At 46.3% G+C, this 20,325-nt stretch overlaps 4 protein-coding genes across 9 annotated transcripts; 1 reads left to right on the top strand and 3 right to left on the bottom strand.

Moving 5' to 3' along the window:
• Window positions 1–724: 724 nt before the first annotated feature.
• LOC120824721 (uncharacterized) lies at window positions 725–5,260 on the bottom strand. Its single transcript, XM_040185705.2, has 6 exons — window positions 4,955–5,260; window positions 3,856–4,327; window positions 3,285–3,534; window positions 2,422–2,671; window positions 1,724–2,339; window positions 725–1,316 (listed from the first exon to the last, which is right to left on the bottom strand). Exons 1-6 carry the CDS (start codon window positions 4,977–4,979, stop codon window positions 968–970), a joined length of 1,962 nt encoding a protein of 653 aa, XP_040041639.2. The 5' UTR covers window positions 4,980–5,260; the 3' UTR covers window positions 725–967.
• Window positions 5,261–5,948: 688 nt separating this feature from the next.
• LOC120824813 (uncharacterized) lies at window positions 5,949–10,983 on the top strand. 2 transcript variants are annotated; one of them, XM_040185899.2, is made up of 11 exons: window positions 5,954–6,274; window positions 8,089–8,235; window positions 8,333–8,458; window positions 8,589–8,743; window positions 8,840–8,933; window positions 9,022–9,120; window positions 9,223–9,243; window positions 9,427–9,447; window positions 9,555–9,581; window positions 9,671–9,727; window positions 9,812–10,983. In XM_040185899.2, the coding sequence occupies exons 1-11, from the start codon at window positions 6,199–6,201 to the stop codon at window positions 9,829–9,831; spliced, it is 843 nt and encodes a 280-aa protein (XP_040041833.2). In that variant the 5' UTR covers window positions 5,954–6,198; the 3' UTR covers window positions 9,832–10,983. The 2 variants fall into 2 exon arrangements, with proteins under 2 accessions (XP_077956716.1, XP_040041833.2); XM_078100590.1 differs by having other exon boundaries at window positions 5,949–6,274; window positions 8,840–9,120.
• Window positions 10,984–11,435: 452 nt separating this feature from the next.
• slc19a1 (solute carrier family 19 member 1) lies at window positions 11,436–17,042 on the bottom strand. Of its 4 annotated transcripts, none has more exons than XM_040185745.2 (7): window positions 16,924–17,042; window positions 16,066–16,125; window positions 15,518–15,973; window positions 13,968–14,754; window positions 13,078–13,270; window positions 12,823–12,964; window positions 11,436–12,636 (listed from the first exon to the last, which is right to left on the bottom strand). In XM_040185745.2, exons 3-7 carry the CDS (start codon window positions 15,854–15,856, stop codon window positions 12,436–12,438), a joined length of 1,662 nt encoding a protein of 553 aa, XP_040041679.2. In that variant the 5' UTR covers window positions 15,857–15,973; window positions 16,066–16,125; window positions 16,924–17,042; the 3' UTR covers window positions 11,436–12,435. The 4 variants fall into 4 exon arrangements, with proteins under 4 accessions (XP_040041679.2, XP_040041696.2, XP_040041687.2 ...); XM_040185762.2 differs by having other exon boundaries at window positions 15,518–15,914; XM_040185753.2 differs by having other exon boundaries at window positions 15,518–15,914; window positions 16,463–16,928.
• Window positions 17,043–17,679: 637 nt separating this feature from the next.
• cxcr1 (chemokine (C-X-C motif) receptor 1) lies at window positions 17,680–19,859 on the bottom strand. Of its 2 annotated transcripts, none has more exons than XM_040185776.2 (2): window positions 19,609–19,859; window positions 17,680–19,159 (listed from the first exon to the last, which is right to left on the bottom strand). In XM_040185776.2, the coding sequence occupies exons 1-2, from the start codon at window positions 19,838–19,840 to the stop codon at window positions 18,102–18,104; spliced, it is 1,290 nt and encodes a 429-aa protein (XP_040041710.2). In that variant the 5' UTR covers window positions 19,841–19,859; the 3' UTR covers window positions 17,680–18,101. The 2 variants fall into 2 exon arrangements, with proteins under 2 accessions (XP_040041710.2, XP_040041718.2); XM_040185784.2 differs by lacking the exon at window positions 19,609–19,859 and adding an exon at window positions 19,372–19,505.
• Window positions 19,860–20,325: the final 466 nt, after the last annotated feature.

Raw genomic sequence — 20,325 nt, 5'->3', positions numbered from 1 at the left:
AAAGTATCTTTTGATATTCAACAACCACAGCAGATAATACGGAGAGCAAGTTTTCTACCTCTGAGCTTCAGAACAAAGCTGGTCTCTGATGTTCCTCTTCTTCACAAACCTGGAGAGTCCAGCATAGTTCCCACAGACTGACACCATCTAGGAGGAGAAACAGGAAATGAATTAAGTGTTTTGATTTGAATTCATTTAGAATATAACCGTGTATGACAAGTAGATTAATTGCATTGATTTTGTAGTTTTCTTATGAATCCTCTTCAGTCCTAAATTAAATCATATAAACATAACATGTAAAAGTTAAAGATACTTGTAATATAAGGCAATTACATTACATGTTTCAGGACTTTTTCATCTTATTGAAGAATGAATGTGACTTTATTTCAGTCTTTGTCATTGACACACAGGAAAAACTCCCCAGTATCTTCATATTTTATGTAAATCCACCATCAAGTAAAAGTCCTTGTGATGGACGGTTAGTTCACAGTGAAAACATGTGGAGAGAACTATTCCCAACAAGGACAACGTTTCAGTATTGAATGAGTTGGTACCATTGGACAGAATCATGAAGACGACACAGGAAACCACTTGGCAAAGAAAAGCAACCAGCAGTATTTAAACTGAAAGCAGCTTATCGACCAATAGTTTCTTTAATTCTTTATTATTCACTGTTCTTGATTCCATCACCTTGGTTACTGATCAATAAAGGGCTTAAGAAACATTTGCTTTCATGTGACTTTATTCTTTTACTTCTTCATATAACAGTGAAAGTGCTTCAAGTCCCAATTTAATCCAAACGAGGAAAAACAAAGAAGATGTAGAAACTGAAACCAAACAGACAGTGAATTTACAGACAAATACATATTAAACATATTTAAACCTTTTAAGCCCCGTTGATTGAAATATTCCATCGATTATTCTTTCATACGTTGCTGTAACTAGAAGGTCACCAGAAGAACGATCATTACAATCCGTCTCCGTCCTCAGCCAGCAGACAGGCCGGCAGACACAAAGACAGCCGCCATCTTCTACCAGATTGGTCCGAGGCCGCTCGGCTGGCTCGGCCCGGCCCGGCATGGTCTGGTCCACTTGGGACAAACTGAGTCATCGCGGCAGACGGATCAACGCTCCTCACAGGAGACGAGCAGCTCTCTGCTGCTTCCTGTGGTTGGCTGGACCAGCGGATGCTCCTCTGTGATTGGCCGGCTCCCGTCTCCGACTGCTGGAGCGAGGTCACCAGGCGGCGTGGAGGACTGTGCTCGTTGGTCCGATGATGCGACGCGCGCAGAGGAGAGGAGCTGTCCGAAGTAAAGCTACAAACAAATTAGGAAGGAGGAAAAAAGGTTTAATACAAGTCGTGGCTGGAAATAGATTTAACAGAACCTCTTAGTTCATTCTTGACATTTACAAATAGTTTCCTGCGTGGCCGCCAAACATTTCCTGTTACAATATGTCATCGTTTTGCAGTTGGTCAGAGCTCTAAGAAGAAGCCAGTAAAGTCACTTTTATTTTTACAGCCCAAAATAACAGCTTTGTGACGTGAGAGGCATTAAACATTATATTGCTAATATTTATTCTTGGGAGCTTGACGTTATAAACGTGGATCGGCTTAGAGAGTCTGAGTACTGATGGAAACCGACGTGATGTGAATTCATCAAGACGACAGGCAAACACGGAGGAAGTGTCGAGTTTGCACTGGCTGGATTTTAGTTCATCTCACCTGTCGAATGACGTCTGGAGGGAAGAGGAGGAGGAGGAAGGGCGAGGTTGTGCGTTGGGTTTTTGTGGGCTCGCCATGGTCACATAGTCGTCCTGAGGCAGTGCAGGTGAACCGTGTCCTCCTGGCGGTGACATCATCATGTAACCTAGACGCTGAGCCTCGCCCGGGTTCCAGCTCCCGCTGCAGAGGTCCCCCGTCGCCATGGCAGCGCCTCTGTCCCTCCCTTGGTCCACTGGGACGAGCTGGTCCGTCTTCATTTCCACGTAGTCGTCGGTCTCGGACGTGGAGCTCCGAGGGGACGCGAGAGGGCCGGGGTGTGAGGCAGAGCCCGCAGTGGACGCAGGCTGCGTGCGGTGTGGTCTGTCGGGCTGGAGGGGACATTCAAGGGGACTCGTCTGGGTTTCAGGGTTCCTGAGGAGCGGCGCCGGACGAGCACCGGGCGGCCTCACATTCACCGCTTTGTCTCTGTATTTGGGTCGGCCGCGTTTTGAAGGCAGGAGGGCTTGAAGCCGACTGCGGGAGGAGGCCGGTGAGCGGCTGAAGTCGGGAAGAGCTCGGAGCGTCCGGACCGTCTCAATAACCACCTCGTGAATGCGATGGGCGACTGCCGGGTTCCCTGTGCAGAGCAGACAAGAAGTCAGGGTCCTGTGGCGAGGCACAACTTGGTGAAACAGCCACACCTTTCAGTTCATCATCACCTTGGTCTCTTGCTTCCATCCAGATTTCTCCAGGCCCATTTGGTGCCGACCTGCCGAGCTCCAAGTAGAAGGAACCGTCCAAGTGACCAAAGCGCCGGACGCTGAGCAGCGGTATTGTGAGCGACGGCAAATCGCTGCACGCCGTCACTCTGACCAGGATGAGAGACGTGGCTGTGAGGCACAGACGGCTCTCCCCGGACAGAGACTTGGTACAGCCCAGACCTGTGGGCCTCACTGTGACGGGCCACACCTGAGACGGGGGGACGGGGGCAGAGGCAAAGAGCGGGCAGGGGTATTTATACCTGGTGGAAAGCTGGGAGCACAAAGTAAGGAACTCTTATTTGGTTCCGTTTGGGGGCCTTTAGAAAACCTCTCATTTCACTGCAGCAGGAGCCAGACGGCTACAAGCAGTCCTGGTTCTGTTCCTCGTGGCCTCGCTCCCCTTTAGGGGGCCCGGCCGTACGGCCCGGGTCTCCAGCAGGGACCATCGAGGTGTTTTCATTGGTTTTAGGTATGTTAAACTGTTCTTTTGGCTGTATTTGTAGTCTTTATATTGATATTTTCAGGGATGATGACGACATACTTGACCTGTGGAATACAAGTGTGTCCGTCACCAAGAAACTGGAAAAACATTTCAGTAAAAGGTATTTTGAGGGGATCAAAACCAAGTTCTCTGCATTTTAGAAGCTTTTTGGTGGATTTATTATCAGATATATTTTATCCATTACTATGTTCTCATTCAATTAAGAACGGTTGTGTTTTCATTAGCTTAGAATGATCCCTTCATGAGTAACAGAGGTGACTGTAAATACCTTAAAATGTCACCTCGTCTCCATAGATCGAATGCTTGGGGGAAAACAAACCTCTTTGAAGGAAGCAGCGGAGGGAAGGGTGCAATAGCCGTCATCCTCTTCATCACATCCTTCTCCGCGCTCTTCATCCTTCCGCTCTTCCTCCATCAGTTTCCTCATGGCCAGGTACCAGGCTTCTTGTTCCCACTGGTCCTCCACCACCAGCACCATGGTCTGTTCCTTGGCATACAGCGCCACCGTGTGACCTTTCCTAGAACTGCCGCTCCGACTCACACCGAGACAGCACCTCAGGTACATCACCCTGTGAGGGGGGACGTAAACCCCCACAGTAAATCAAAGGTCCAGTAACTTCTGCAGCTTACTGCCTGCGCCAACGTTTCTGTTAACACGTTTCAGAGCTACCAGGTGGGACTGATAGGAGATCAGCGTCAATGGTAAAAACAATTCAGGGTTCTTTAACTTCCAGCATGTATTACGACCAAAAAGGCAGTGGATTTATTCAGGGTGTCAAACAAATTACTGACGCGCATCAAAAACATCCCTCGTCTACATTTAGCGAATCGTAGGAGTCAACGTGAAGCCCCTTGAAGATCCTAAATTGGTTAAAGTGGACTGAACGTACCCCAGCTTGCTTGAGCCAGACAGCGCAGCTTTACCAGCAGACTTCTCCTGGTTCTTGTACCATTCGAGTCGGCCTGGCCCGGTGTGACTTCCTGCTCTCAGGACAAAATATCTTCTGTGGTTCCGGTCCAGCTTCCCGAGGAAACCTTGTTTCACCACATCGCTGTGTGGCCCGCAGGAGGTCACGAGGGCGCCGGTCAGAGGGCCCACAGCGTGGGAGCCCTGGCTGCTGCAGAAGAGTTCCTCGTAGGGGCGAGATGGAGGACTCGACTGAAGCTCGTGGTGGTGCTGCTGGGAATCCGGGTCCTGCTCCATCCGACCATCCGTCACCCAGGGAGACCTCAGAGGGGATTCGGCTGGTGGTCGTGTTTGGGTGGAGCTGCAGCTGGGAGATGACGGAGGAGAGCTGGGCGCAGGAGGAGATCTCTCTTGGTTGTGTCCTTCTGCAATTTCATTTATTCCAAGATGAACACCTGAAAAATGCACACAGGAATTAAAATAACAGACTGCATTATTTATACTTTTCTTTAAAAAAAATGCAGCCGAATATATTCTCAATATTATATATATATATATATTCTCAATAGCTGATTTTATAAAATGAACCTCATGTTTCTTCTTCGAAAACCAAGAGATTGGTTAATTTACTAAAGCTGGTTATATTAGGAAAGTCTAAAATGAGCCCCAGCAGAGGGAGACAAACCACATTTACATGATTCATTGATCATCAGATATAATATTACCGCTTCACCTCATCCAACAATAGACAGAAGTGTTAATAGTTTAAATCCAGGCCTATGCCCATGAATAATTCCCCGCCTATGTAAAGAATTCATTTATATATAAATGATTCTTATATATTTGGGGGGAAGTGCTGCATTACTCGCATTAATGCGTGCCATTAAAAGTAAAGTAACCAATGTCACAAAAAATAAATAAATAAATGCATTTTTACTATTTCTATTAACGGAATGACGGTGAAACAACAGGCCGGAAACTACCAGCAGCATATACCAATTAAGCTAGCTTAGTTAGCTCGCCAGCTAGCTAGGTCGCGTTTTCCCACTACATTTAATTAAAAACGTTGAATTAAAACTCACCTGAAACCGTCTGAAGTACAAACATCCCAGCTGGACACACGCACCGTGTCGCCGGTGCTTAGTTTCAGCCTGTCGGCAAAACAACGGTTTCTGAACGTATTTCCCGTTAAACTCGTCGGGGCCGTTTGTCCGCTCAGGTGTTACAGACGCTCTGCGGAGCCGTGCATGTACGTCGCGGGAGCGCGCACTGCGTTCAGCGCCGACGAGGCCCAACGGCCATATTTAGTGTAGAACCGGTTCGATCTTCTCTCTGGAGTTCATCAATGATGACACATGATCTGGAGTCTGTCGTTTGTGAACATTTACTGACGTCTATGTTTTTTTTATTAGACTTCCTATGGTTGCATTGAAACAGTTGATGGGACATTATGTTTCATGATGCGAACAATTTTCTGTTGTTTTTAGCTTTGGTTTTAAGCCACACAGACTTCATATCAAACTTAAATGATCAAATGCAAGCAAAGAAAAGTTGAAAAAGTGGAGCTACATTGTTTGCAAGGAAATTAAAAATATCAGTCAGTAACCAATGAAACTTGATAAAAGATCATCAATATATAAAACCTATTACTGTAGCTTGTGTTTTTTTCACTTTTTTCAAGAAGTCTGCTCAAACAACATCAACATAATTGGAAAGAAAAATGAAGACGGTGGAAATCAAAACGTCCAATAACGATCAAATAATAACAATATACGTTATTGTACTCTCACAGATATTTCCAATCCTTTATATAGACACCAAAGCCAATAATCCCAAAAATGATCAATTATGCACTTATCAACTATGCTGTTCATCAGTCTACATAATGACGATGTAATCGGAGCATAAAATGGGGTCTATTGATTTTTATTTCAGTAAACGTTTTCTGCAGTAACAACCTCTGGGGAATAGTGCCGTTTTCGTTGGTTTGTGTATATGTATTTATTATTTGTATCTACTTTTTTCCAGATGTGGCATTAACTAACTACATCCGTGTCGGCTAGTGTCGGTCCGACAACTAGCACGGAGTGAATCAAAGTGCGCGTGCGTGCGTGCGGGCGTGTCCCGGTTGGAGGCGGAAACACCGGGAACCCGCTCCAGATCCCCTTCACTTTCGCTTCACGTTCTACTTATCGCGAGCCAACCGCACTTTAAACACAAATACGACAGCTGCGTTGTTGTTTTTAAATACTTTTAAATAACGTAATGTTAATTTCCGGTCGAAACAGAAGCGGATAGACCGACAGTTGAAGCGAGGAAGAGGACGATGTGGCCGACTGAGACGCCCACGAGAGCGGCCGGGTTGTTGTGCGTTTTACTGGCCGTGGTGTCCGCGAGCACCGGTAAGCGACCACGTTTTACGCGTTACAAAGTACCAAGTGGTGTCGCGCTGTTGCGTGTCCCCGGGGTTACGTGCCTACTGGTTTTTGAACCTACTGGTTTGTCTACGCGTGCGTGTTTGTGTCTTCCCCCCCCATTCAGCGGCAGATGTTTTCTGCCTCGGTCACCTGTTTCGTCACACATTCGCAAACATATTGCTGAAGATTCGTCACGCGTCGTCGTGGAACACTTTATCGGTGCCTTTTCGCGATGCCGCATACTGTGAAAATAATAAATAATTATTAACACTAAGCCACAGAAGGAAGATAATATCAGTAATGTTCTATCCACAAAATGAAGAAGTGGACGTCATGATTTACAGCCATTGTAAACACTGCTTGATTAGAGTTTTTGTAGAAACCTTAAGGCCTTAATCATCTTATAAGTAATTTGCTTGATGGCTCACAATTGCCAAACAAATAAAAAAATCACCATGCCTTAATATCTCCAAGAACAAAAACTCAGGAGCAATTATAATTCAATTACATTTATTTAATCCTTCCCAAAATCAAATATTAGCATTAGAGGGCTTTACAATCTGTACATATAAGACACCCTCTGTCCCAGGACCCTCACATCGAAACAGGAAAAACTCCCCCAAAACCCTTTTTAACAGGGAGAGAAGAGGAAGAAACCTGTGGGAGAGCAAAGCCGTGGGCCGTCCTTCTCCCATGATGGACAGAAGTGCAATAGATGTACAGAATGAGAGCAACAAAACATTCAATGGACAGAAGCACAGAGGCAAGACCAGGGTCCAGATAGAACCACGATCCGTGGTGACCTGTGAAGAGACAAAGCACAAAGACTGCTGATGGCTGACATGCAATAGGTGCAGAGCGGACAGTAGCAGGAGTGATGGCAAATTTCCACCGTATTATTACTTTTACAATATGACTTATCTTCCCGTTTGTAATGTTAGACTTCTCTCTATTTAGACCCTTTCAATTCCACCCAGATAAGACTAATGTTTTAGGACACCATGTTTTCAGCAAGATGATAGTCAGGGGGCGTTCTCTCAAGTTCATCAGCACCGTTGTTGATATGATGGTCTCTGTTTTGACAACGGGAAGGAGATGAATGGTTGAGCAGATGTTTCGATGTTCAGATGTTGTGCACTGGATCTGAGAAGAAGCATTGACGAGTAATCTATTATATTGTAAGATTACAGAACTGTCAGTTTAATCTTACCCATCACCTTACCTGATTTCTTTCTCAATAACATCTAAATGCATATGACAAAAAAAATGGTTCTCTTTGCGAGGGTCCATCGGTGCTCTTTTTTTTCTACAGCTTTCCGAGATATATTTCTACTGAGCAGAGGTCGCACAAACTGCAATTCTCCCTTTATACTGATGTTGCTAATTAACGTTATTGCTCAATCCCTGCTGTATTTCCGGATTTCACGTCTGTAAAGCACTTTTTTAACAACGTAGATGTAAAGTGTAAATAACTATCAAGCATCGCGGAAAAAGCACCAACACACATGTTTGGAAGTGTTCCACGACACGCCCACTAAAAAACAGTTGTCACGGTTCACTCTGAACCAAAAGGCCACCAACCAAATCGCTGCAGAGGACATGTGATGACTTTTTAACAGCAGAGAACGAACACAATACCATAGTTAGGAGTAAAATATAATGCAGTATACATATAACAGTTAGGAGTACACTAGAAACGGGTAAAGGTATAACGGTTGGGAGAACAATAGAAGAGAGTAGAAGTATACAAGTTAGGAGTACAATAGCGATAAGTACAACTTCTGAGCTTCTTTTTGCAGAGATCACAATCTACAGGAAGCTGGGCGATGGAGTCGTTCTCAGGCCGGTTAACATCTCCGTGTCCTCCACCATCGTGTGGAAACAAGATGGCAACCTGGCCGCCGAGTGGGAAGGAGCCGAAATCACTCTCTATCGTGACTTCAAGGGTACGCCGAGCCGAGTGCCTCTCCTCCGTGTCCGGGGGGGCATATGTGAGCTTTTTGATTGGCTTCTCGGCTGACCTGGTCCCGTGTCTGTTTGAAGGTCGCGGTAGGCTGAACACTTCGAATGGAGAGTTGACGATCACAGGACTGACTCCAAAGGAAAACGGGTTTTACACATTGGAAACAAAGGAGATGGCGGGTCCGAAAATTCATCTCATCGTCATCTGTAAGTGGAAAAAAAATCTTCCCCAGTTTTAACGCTGCATTTTTTCATTGAATTCAATACTTAATGATATGAGACACCAGACCACATTGTTTACATACACATGTATGTATTCTTTCCCTGATAACGACAGCCCCCGTCCCCAAACCCACCGTCAGCAAACAGTGTGACCCCGACAGGACCCTGTGCACCCTGAGCTGTGACGGAGACGTCGCGGACGCCGCACCCGTCACCTACAGGTGGAGTCCAGGAGACACGGCTGCATCCAAGGAGCTACGCCTCGCCAAGGTACCCCGGTGCAGTGTACTGCCCTGATGTTTTCTCCCCACCGATTGCTGCGCGCGTGCATGAGCGGTAGTAAAGCGCTCGCCGCTCTGCTTCCAGGAGGACAGCTGGGAGGTGCAGGAGTTCCGCTGCGTGCTGCAGAATCCGGTCAGTCAGGAGAGCAGCGAACCCGTGCCCAACCCTTTCTCCAAAGGTGGGTCACCAAGTACACTCCAAACGTGCACATTTTGGCCCCGCCGTGCCCTAACGAGCCCACGGGGCCTGCTGACGTTGTTGCTTAGCACCCGTAAGAGGGCCGAACTTCTCGACGGGAGGCGTGGTGTTCGCCGCGCTGCTGGTCGCCGTGCTGCTGCTGGCCGCCGCTCACAGATGCACAACGGGTGAGAGCGGCTTCTTTTAATTTTCCATTATTTTCCATCTCTCTTATTTTATGCTTAACGACGGGAGCGCTAATCATTGTTCACTGTTTTTATTTCCTCTAGGAATGTGGTTCTTCCAAAAAAGTAAGGAATCGCTCAAAGCAACCAAATACCCTTTTGTACAGAATTTACAAACAAGGCATTGTGGGAAATTGTAGGATGTTGCCGCAGTACGTACGTCCGAGATGAGTCACATGTTACAGTGTAAAAGTTGTTACTTGGTGACATTGTTTTAACATACGATCTGCTGTAACCCTCTCCCTGCAGCATCCATGCCATGGGAGCCAAGTTAGTACATTTAATTATAAATCTTCATACCTTTCCCTCGTAGAGGCGCCGCTTCTTCTTCTTCTGTGTTTTCTGTTAATATTACCTTCCTGCCCCCCTCATCACAGACTTCTGGAGGAAGAACGAGAGGCCATGTGAGTTTCAGTCCGTTTTGAGTCATATCACGATGAAAGATTAACGTCTGTGTTTATATTGTTAAAAAAAATAATCAAATGAAATACAGCAACAGATGGGTCCGTATCCAATGGCACGGCTGTTCAAGAGAGGGGGCAGTCGGACGGTAAGACACTAGAAACAATACATACGTTTACCGTACATATTTCTCCATCTGCAGTCTGTGACTCTGCACTTTGTCATGTGGCAGAGGAGACCCCGTTGTCATAGGCAACGGAGGGACGCCAGGTCACCTGTGAGGCGGAAAACACGACCACCTGCAGCGAAGAAGTACACACGCCCCCCCCTGAAAGATCATCCCTCGAAGAATGTGATCTGAAAGGAGCAGAATTTGTGCTGCTGGTTTTTGAACCGAGTGCCGAGTTGATGCCGCTGCCAAAGGGGGGGGGGGGGTCTACCTTATGTCCTTACGTAAGAAGGGAAATGAATTAAAACAGAGGGCACAGTTGTGTTACCTGGCTTCAAACTCTAGACAATAGCAGGAAGCTCGGGGAATTTCTAACCCGACCCCCCCCTCTCGTTATCATGAGCTCATCCGACTGGGGGGCGGGGGTCTGGCCTTTGAGGTCAGAAGCTCTCCTGTCTGGGTCGCGTGTTTACTAACCTGCTTCCCATTGAGTGGTGATTTTATGTGTCCTGAAGGACTGTGTGTGTTTTTGTGCAGATGTACTAGATGTGTTTTAGCCTTTGTTTCTCCTGCAGAGATGCATTCTTAGTTTTGTTTGTTGTTGTCAAATACTTTGTAGTACAACCCGGCTAAAGGTATTTGATCAAGATCAGGATCAAATCTACGGTGGCCCTGAAGTGCAAAACACAACAGCAAATAGGAACGCACAACGACATTCACTTCCTTGACTTCTTCTCACTCTTAATCAATCACTCTGTCTGGTGCTTTCTCTCTTTCTCCCTTCTCTCTATCTCTTCCTCACCACCCCTCCCTTCCTCACCCCCCCCCCCACCCAATTCAATAATTTCAAATTAAAAGCCCCATGGAGGGAATATTTACTGTAATGTTTGTGATGAGGCCTATCCAGTAATACCTTCTTAGTTTGAATAAGAAACATTCTGTCTCCCAACCGCCCCTCACCCAATTCCATCATTTCAAAATATAATTTTCAGCAGGAAATGCATTTTCTAGTTTCGTTGTTTTCCTATTTGCCGTTGTTTTGCACTTCAGGGCCATCGTACAAATCAGCTGTTGTAATGTAATAGTTTAACAAAGCAGCGCCACGTACTGATATTTCACTGACATTTGTTACATTGCATCAAACCGTTAGCTAGTATTTATTTTGGCCTTTAATAAAATGAACGCATAAATTGTGGTTTTATATGGGATGCATTAAATATTCTTTTCCACATCAATTTACTTGTGTACTTAATGTGACTGCTGGAAACTGACTGTAGTTGAACCACTTGAGGGCAGCAAGTCGTCTCACTTCACTCTGAGCTTGTTGATCTGGAGCATAAGAAACATCTATTAATGTCAGAGTTTAGGTTTAAAAAGATTTCACTTGTACGTCAAAACATTTCCAGTGTGATTATGATATACTGGAGGAATGGTTGCTTAATAAAAGGGTGATTATGCAGACAAGGAGCTTCTCGTCTCAGCGTTCCTCTCCTTCTCTTAGAAATGTTTCATCACGTCTCCGTTCAGCTGAATAAACACTCGACTGGCCGAGCGAGAAAAGCAGATCAGAGGCCTCTTCATGCTGAGTGCAGCTGATCAAACATGTTCTTAACAAGTACGGCCGGGTGGCGGAGAGATGACTGTAAAACACAACCATGTTTAAGTATCAGGCAAAAGACTGCTGGTATTTTCATCCACCAAACTCAATTTATTTGTGAATACAAAATAAACATGTAATTAATGTCAGTGTCTTTTACAGCATTCAGACAGATTCACAAGTGCATAACGCCATTATATAAAATCAAAAATACTGAAACATAATGAATGTAAAACTACAAAATGTGGTAAAAAAATAACTACTAGTTTGTACCTAAGTTGCTGTTGCATCGGTACTACTGCATTCCTATGTTGACTCAGTCAAAGATCCCTATTAGAAACACGAGGACGTGTCTCTAGGCTTCCTGGTGACTGACTGAAGGTAACGATTCAAAGACAGAGGAAATAGAATTATCCGCAATTAGAGTTACTCTACTCGGCTGCATCTTCAGCCGACACAGCGCCGAATTATCACGTCAGATGATCAGAGTTCAGTGATGTGCATTTGGACTTATTGCCAATTAGCAATGTTTAAATCAATTGCACGTGATTTCTGTCTGCAGCTTGTTTAAATGGATCAAATAAGGAGAATTACAAATACGATGCTGAAGCTTCTACATTTCAGAGCATTACAGCAGCAACAAAATCATTTCCTCTGAAATGATGCATAAAATGGGCAGTTTCCAGCTTCACATGAACTGATCAATTTCATATTGTGATTATGAAAATGTGACGTGCAACTCGATTATCAATACCGAAAATTGAGAATTTGATTATGAAAATGATAACTGATGTGCAATTTGATTATCAATACAGAAAGAAAAAGGTGTACCGGATAAAGGTCACTAGCCCTGTGATGTCACAACAGGTGTGTGACGATAAGGTGTGAAATACATCACAAATGAATCAGCTGTGCGACTAACAGCCCTCTCTACTGGGGGGGGGGGGGGTGCAGCAGAAGAGGCATTTCTATGGTTGTGGTTGTGCCGTCTGGTGTGTGAACTGCTCGCTGGACGTCGACGGTTAAAGCGATTCGTCGGCACAAAGCGGGCTCGAGTTAAGACATCGGTGGAGAGCAGTTTATGGGCTCGTCACTGCGCTTTGGCACCGCCGCCGTTGGAAAGGGGCTCGGCCTCGGCGGCCACCGGGCGGAGCTCAGTGGACGCCGCCGGTAGGTCGTCCCCGCCTCCTCCTCCTCTGCGCTGGTTTCTATAGTGACGGACGATGACCACCGCAGCACAGACGAAGTAGACGACGGTGAGGATGGTGTAGTAGATGAAGTACACGAGGAACTGGAAGAAAGAATTTAAAAAAAATTCAGCGTCAAATCGGACTGCAAGTCAAAATATTTAAGCAGCAAAAAATAAACACTGAAGCAGGAAAAATAGAATTGAAAATTTGTATCACTAAACATTTTTAAGCCTGTTAAGAGTCTTAGGATTCCATTTTCTACTCTTGATTTAGTAATAAGCAACAACCTGCGAGTGCACGTCCAAGGCCAGGCCCCTCCGGTCAGAGAATATCAGGTTGATGATGCTCTTCAGTATGGTCCCCAAAAAAGTGTTGATGCCGAACACCAAGGCGCACAGCTCCTTGGTGAGCGACGAGGCGATCTGGAAACTACGGAGGGACGGCACAGTGACCACCACAGAGCAGAGGGACGAGGACAACGGGTGTCCTTTCACGGCTGCTTAAATCAAAGTTTTGGGTTTTTCTTTTTACTCCGCACTCACGTGGCAATCGGCACCAGGAACTGGTAGAAGCCTCTGAAGAGCACGTAGGCCATGTAGCACACCCAGATGTTGTCCGTGGTGCCCATGAGCAGCAGCAGACCCGCCTGCAGCGCCGTGATGACGGCGATGACCAGCTCGGACCACACGTCCCACCGAATCTTCACGTAGCCGGCGGCGAAGGAAGTCAGCGCGCCTGCGGGAAGACGCACATCGATCAGAGCGCTGCAGACTCCCCGCGCGACATCGCGACTCTTTGCCGTTTAATTGTTTTGATATCGTCACTTTCCTCGATGTGGAAATAAACTATCACTGAACAGTTATGTAACCGCAGTCACGCCAAGGGAGTTTACTTCCGTTAGATTTTGTTTCACAAAGTCGTACTGCTTGGGTGTGACTGAAACACACTGCTGCCTTTGGACTTTGATTAAAGGGTTGACTTAATAAAAAGTGGCGTGACAGAAAGGAAGAGGACGTTCACCTTCTGCAGTTTGCTATAATGATGCTTAATATTTGCACCTTGTCAAAAGGGTTCTTTCATTCAGATTGATCGCTGTAATGATGTCAGAACTAACTAGTATTTGGTCTCATTTACCCAAACAGTGTTTTATACAAAAGCAACCGTTAATGTGCTGTATAATCCACTCCATTCCCTCCAACCATGCTGTGGTTTCTGATCTTTGCCTTAAAATCCTGTGCAAAGGATCCCGGAGGAACACGTATTTGGTCTTTCTGTGTTTGTTGCCGATGAACACAGAGCAGTTGTACCCATAAATTACATCCAAATATCGATGCCTGATTTGCATGCTGAGACTATTCAAAGCACCCGAGACTACAACGCTGAATCCTAAACACACTACAAACTAACTACTGTAGCTCCAGAAATGTCTCACTCAGCAGGGTAGAAGCTGCCTCCACTCCCCCGTTGTAAACGTTCTTGTTCTCAGTGGCCGGATAGACTTTGTTCCACAGGATGTGAACGTAGAACAGCACCAGGTAGTACCCGGTGGAGTTGAACACCCACCACAGGGACCAGAGCCTCAGGTTGGGCCTCCTCGCCACATTTCTCACCTCCAGCAGCATCTGCACAAAAACAGAGTCCCTCCAGCGTGACGCGGAGCACGGGGAGGGGGCCGCCGAGGACGCGGCGCCCTCCTTCGGGTTCATTTTGTCCAGCTCCGACTTGGCGGCCAGCGCGGCCGCTTCCTTTTGCTCCCGGAACCGCGCCCGGTTGAAGAACAGCGAGCGCTTGGGCCACGGCAGGCACACGGAGAGCGTGAGGCCGAAGCTGACGAAGCCCAGCGACACGGCGCTGAGGGTGTAGAAGCTGACCTCGCCGAAGCTGATGAGGAGCTGGCCCAGCACCGAGCTGGTAAACACCCCCAGGAGGACGGCGGAGCGCGAGTACCCGGCCACGCGCTGGTACAAGGCCGGGCTGACCAGGGAGAAGATGTAGGAGGAGTAGGCCACGCGGCAGGCCATGGTGATGCCGTAGAAGAACTCCATGAACTGCATCTCCAGCAGGCTGGTGCACAGCAGCAGGATGATCCAGATGACCACCTGGCTGACGCCCTGGATGACGAGGACCGGCTTGTAGCGCAGCAGGTCCGTCAGCAGGAAGGCCGGCACCAGCACCGCCATGTAAGAGTAGGTCAGCACAGGCGTGATCTCATTGGTCACCTGGGAAACGACAAATCGGGTTCATTGGGTGATCGGAGCTGCGGTCTGTGTTCACAACATGTTTGTCAACTTTGATTATGAACCAATCTCGATGTCACAGCTGAGAATGAGCATGAAACAATTGTTGCAATGTTTGTACAAACTCTTAATGAAAGTTAAACTACAATCATGATTACAGCTTAATTTTTTGTGACATGCTTGTTTGGAAGCAGTGATTCAAACAAACACACAATATAATATTAATTTAGTCACGATAGTGACACTGGTATGGGAACAAACAAATAACTCATGGCTTATTTGGTTCTGTTTCTTTTTTATACTCAACATATTCAACATGTTCTGCTCTCTGAACGCCACTTTGACAGCAAAGTAACTATTGGGATCAAATCATGATCAAAATAAAAAAAATTGATCTAAAAAAGGGAAATGATTAAAATAAGAAATGAACTCAATCTACAAAATCACTTTCTTTGGCTCATTTGCCAGCTGTTCCTCACAAACCTTTTACACAGACCCACTTTGGAGGAATGTGAACTTTGACCACTGTAAGAGGGATCAGCAAACCCTCCAGGGGACATTGATTCATTCCACTGTGTTACGAGCGCTCGGCTGCATAAAGAAAGACTCCTTATAGGTTACCTTTTAGCCTGATGTAGGAGGCTGGGGTACAACTCTGCACGTCTCGCTCTGTTTTTGGTCAATAATTGCATGTGTAAGAGATGGATGCCTGAACAAACACGCACAGCCTGATGACACCACTGACCTGTTCCCTGGTCAAGTTCTTCTCAGGGCTGAGCAGATATGGTGTGATGAAGGGCTCACCGGGCTTTATCGATGCCATAAACCCGTAGAAACACAAGAATATCACGGCCCCCTTCCACTTAGTGGGCTCGGCAGCCTCCTCCGAGGGGCCTCCGGGAGGAGACGGACCCTCGGAGGCGACCATCTCCACATCTGCGTCGCCGTGTGCTCCGCCGTCCTCCGATGCCGGCGGCTTCTGGCCCGTCTCCTCCTTCTCCCCCTCTGATCGGTCCCCACTTCCTGCTGGGTCATCCGCGGGGCGAGCGGGGCCACTCTGTGAGGCCGAGTGAAACTTTCCCATGTCGCGCTGTCAAATCACCGCGTGGGGATTTGTCTAGACGTGAAAGGCTTGCCGGTTCCTGATCCAGATGAGAAAACAAGGCCGATTGCTTTCAATCCGTCTCCGTGCCAGAGAGCCCTGACACGGGGAAAACCAACTTAATAGACGGGATGATGACGGTGGTTAAAAATGCCATGTGCAGGCATCCGCGTGTCGGAGAAACTATTGACCTTTGCTCCATTGTTTTGACAGCAAGCTATCCAGCAGCTGGGTCCAGGGTCATTGTTAACCTGAAAAGACAACAACGTTGGTGGTTAAGACTATTTTAACACTGCAGTGTAAAGACAGCGAGAGTCTGGCTACTTTTCTACTGTCGCAGATTAAATCACTGCTTTAAACTCAAAGTGGGCTTCAATTGTCAACAATTACAATAAATCTCAGGTTGATTTTTACAATATATTTTTTTCAGTTGAAAATACGCGCAATGGCAGAAATACCCCATACAAGTTTCCTGACCCTAAACTAGTCTTCTTATTGATTGATCATACAATATTTTAAAGAAATCAAAATCATTTCCAGTAAGAAATAATGCATCTTAAGTACAAATGCTCCTATTAAATCACGCACCTGCGGAGTGAATCACATGGCCCGAGTTACGTCACGGGATATTAAGACTTAACGGTTTTAACGTAAATTAACGTTGTATGACACAAGCCCGTCGTTGAGTAACCGCTGTCAGCATGCCAGAGCCTCAATGACGGCTCGGTTAGCTGCTAACGTGCTAAAACGCTCGGGTTGTTACGTCACAACGACCCGCATACAACCACCACGCAGCGGCAACGTTAGCACACGTGTGCGACGTGATAGCGAGTCAGCTAGCCTGCTAACAGAACGTGCGAATTCAAAATAAGAATAGAAAGTGCACTCGCGCTGGTTTTATTGGCATGGGAATGACAGCATTTAAAGCGAGCAGCTGACAGCACGAGTTAACGCGCACAACGCGCCGGCCTTCTGCTACGGAAGCACCGATTCGTTATTTATCATTTTCGGGCACACGAAACCGAGTTAACGGTCGGTGCACAACTTACCTCGTGAAAGTGCTCACCAGAAGCGCTTCGCCCGCTCGCTTCCCAGCGCCCTCGTCTCTCGTCGCGTTGCCTTCTGGGAAATGTAGTTCCGCAGCTTTGTCAGCGCTTGAAAACTTCATTGACTTAATAATACTTTCATGTTTGTAGTTTATGAAGTCATTTTGGTTAACCGCACAAATAATAATAATGTAAAAAATAACATTACGTTTTCATGTAATATCACATGCAGAACATATACAATTACATACTGTAGTGTCACCTTATTGCTATTAGTTTAAAGTTTCCGATATTGTTTTGTTTATCTGGTTCGGTCACGAATTACAGTCCCACTATTATTAGAATTAGACAAGCATCCAGGTGTTTTAAAAATATGAAATCGTCAAATTAAATGTAAATTTCAGTCATATTGGGCACTGAATATTCAAGATGGCTGTTCATGCTGCAGTGTTGCTCCCATGGTTGCATCACTTAGAGGCGTTACATAATTATGAGCAAAACAGTCTGACCATGAGGTCCACTGGTAGTATCTTCATTAGCATATGGAGTTTTGCCAGTTGTCTGTTTATTCTTGACCTCATAAACCTTGTGCCTTGATTAGGAAAAGCCCTATAAGTGTAATATTGATTGTTGTCCATTTCAGCCTATTTCAGAGTTACAACTGTTGGTCGTAGGGTAAGTCCAAAACCTAATTGGTTAGGATGACCCCGGGTAAACAAACACAGGTCCACAAGATGAAATCAGTCAGTGCAGCAAATATTGCAAAAACTTGTGTAGCATTCGCACTTTTACTGAAAAATAGTGGTAATAGTATTTACAGTTTATACAAACTTTGTAGCAGGTATAAATGAACACAAAAATATATTTCACACGAGTGAAGGCGTGTATTCCTCCTGGGCCAATAAATGCAGACCAAGATTCTTTGATTAAAAGCACTAAAAAGCGTCTCAAGAATAAAAAATACTGTTAAATTCCTCAGCAAAATGAACTGAGACTTTATCAGAGCAGAGAACGGAAATCCAAAGGGTTTCATAGTGGATGTAGACAACAGAAAAGTCAATAGATGGCAGCAGTTCACCACAATTCAAGAGTAGAGAGTTAGTCACGCTGATTAAATCATGACAAGGATCTTCTGACTTCAAATGGAAATAACAAAAAAGGGACAGTGATTGAAATACGTCTCAGAGCAGAGCTCCGTTGCCTTCTGACGTCTGAGATGTCGACCTGCTGAACCTTGACCCCGACCTTCTCTCCTGCCGGGCTTTCCTCTGAACCACCTGCATCATTTTGCTCCTGAACTTCTCTCCCACAAACGCGTAGAGGACCGGGTTGACGCAGCTGTGGAACAGCGCCAGCCCGTGGGTTGAAAACAAAGCAGTGCTCAGGGATCTCCTCAGGGCACAGCCGGGCGGGATCAAATCGGCCCTCAGGAGTGTGTCCACCATCATGGTTACGTGGTACGGCGTCCAGCACAGGAGAAACACCGTCACCACGGCAATGATCACCTTCATGGCCCGGTGCTTGTGGAAACCGCGGGTGCGCAGCAGCCTGGTGATGGTGATGCTGTAGCAGATTACCATGACGACCAAAGGGAGGAAGAAGCCGAAAATGTGGCGGAAGCCGCGAGTGGCAATTCTCCAGGAGGAGGCGCTGCCGAGGTCAAAGCTCTCGCCGCAAGTCATCCTCTCTGCGGTCAGCTTGGAGACGTCGTTGAAGAGCGCGGGCAGAGCGAGGGCCCAACCGAGGGCCCACACCGTCGCACACAGGAGCCGGCGGCGCATCGCCTGGCGGGTGCGGTGACTCTCGCTGGCGCGCACGATCATCAGGTAACGATCGACGCTGATACAGGTGAGGAAGAGGATGCTGGTGTAGAAGTTAGCCTCGAAGACGAGGCTGAGGAATATGCACAAGAAGTCTCCAAAGACCCACCCCTGTATCAGATGTACAGCCGAGAATGGGATGGTTAAGGCCATCAGAAAGTCAGACATTGTCAGGTGAAACAAGTACACGTCCGATGGGGTCAGTGCCTGCTTGCTGGTGCCGATCACCCACCCCACCAACAGGTTCCCTGGTATCGCCAGTAAAAAGATGATTATGAGGAGGACGCAAAGGGCCCAAGCTTCAGCAGGCGGCAGCGGATTTAGTGGACATGGCAAGGTCTTTGGATCCAAGATGTAGAGCGTAAGATTATCGTAGCCGGTCAAATTCAGTTCCTCGTAGGTAAAGATGTACGACATGACTGTGGATGGAAAGTATATTGATACATTGTAACATGGATTTGAAACTACAATTATGCTGCACAAATACATTTAAAAATAAGAGGAAAGAGCAGCAGGAGGAGTCTTGATATTCAAATTTGAGGCTGCAAAATGTTTGTTGTGAAAAGCTTCGAAGTGAGCCAAAGTAACTTTTCTTAAACATTTGGGTACAATGGTAATTATTAAAACAGACCTGTAGTAGAGAATTGTACATAAGCTTATATCATCCCCGATGAGCCGCTGGTCGTACCGGAGCGATAAACCAAAACCCCTGGGTGTATCAATCCGAGCAAGGCTGTTTCCATCATTCATCAATTTCACTGCTTTGCACCAATACGATTCGGTTATTCTGTTTTTCAAAAGTTACATAATCTCCTTTTAGTTTCTTTCTAGTTTCGGCCTAAATGAATGTACTATTTCATGCGCTCACCTTTGTCTTTTTGATGTTGCTGCCCCTCCAGATTACAACGACTCAACGCCCAAAGGAGTCCGTGCAGATGATTACGACCTCTAAATGTTCTACAATAAATGTCTCTTATGACGAGTTGCCCCAGTTTCCTGTGTCCTTCCCCAATATGTTGCTGTACCGATGCAAGTTGTTGGGTAAACAGGGGCGTTTGGTAAAGCAGGTCAGGATGTGAGACTTTCTGGAAATTACACATGTTGTTCTCATTCTTGCTGTTGCAAGTGTATCAGTGTCTAAAAGTAATCAGCACCCATGTTGAGACCTCAGTGAGCATGTGGAGAAACCTGATTGTACATCAGTAATAACAGGGCACTAAACTGATAGGAATCTGTCCCTGTCACTCTTCCTCCGACAAATTATAAAGTGCAGGTATAGGCATCACCTCTTCCTCCCCTTTGTCTCCGTAACAACATTCTGGCGTTCAGAGCTTTGACACACTATAATCCACACGGACTTCAGAGATGTGATCATGAAGGCAACGTGACACTAAAGACCAGCATTGTTTTTCAGTCTCGGGTGACATGGAAGTCCCCCAACGAGAATGGCCTGTTCTTGGTTTCTGTATAATTCAAAAAAAGAGATCAAGGTGAACTTGGCAAAGTCCGGACTGTTCTTTGGAAGCCGACATACTGTGCCAAGTTGTGTGCATGCTTCGTGTGACAGTTTAAGGGAAATATTTGT

Source organism: Gasterosteus aculeatus, chromosome 1, assembly GCF_964276395.1.
Source record: "Gasterosteus aculeatus chromosome 1, fGasAcu3.hap1.1, whole genome shotgun sequence".
Taxonomy (NCBI): Eukaryota; Metazoa; Chordata; class Actinopteri; order Perciformes; family Gasterosteidae; genus Gasterosteus; species Gasterosteus aculeatus.
Note: the sequence above shows the minus strand (reverse complement) of the source record. Positions and strands in the feature narration are given on the sequence as shown.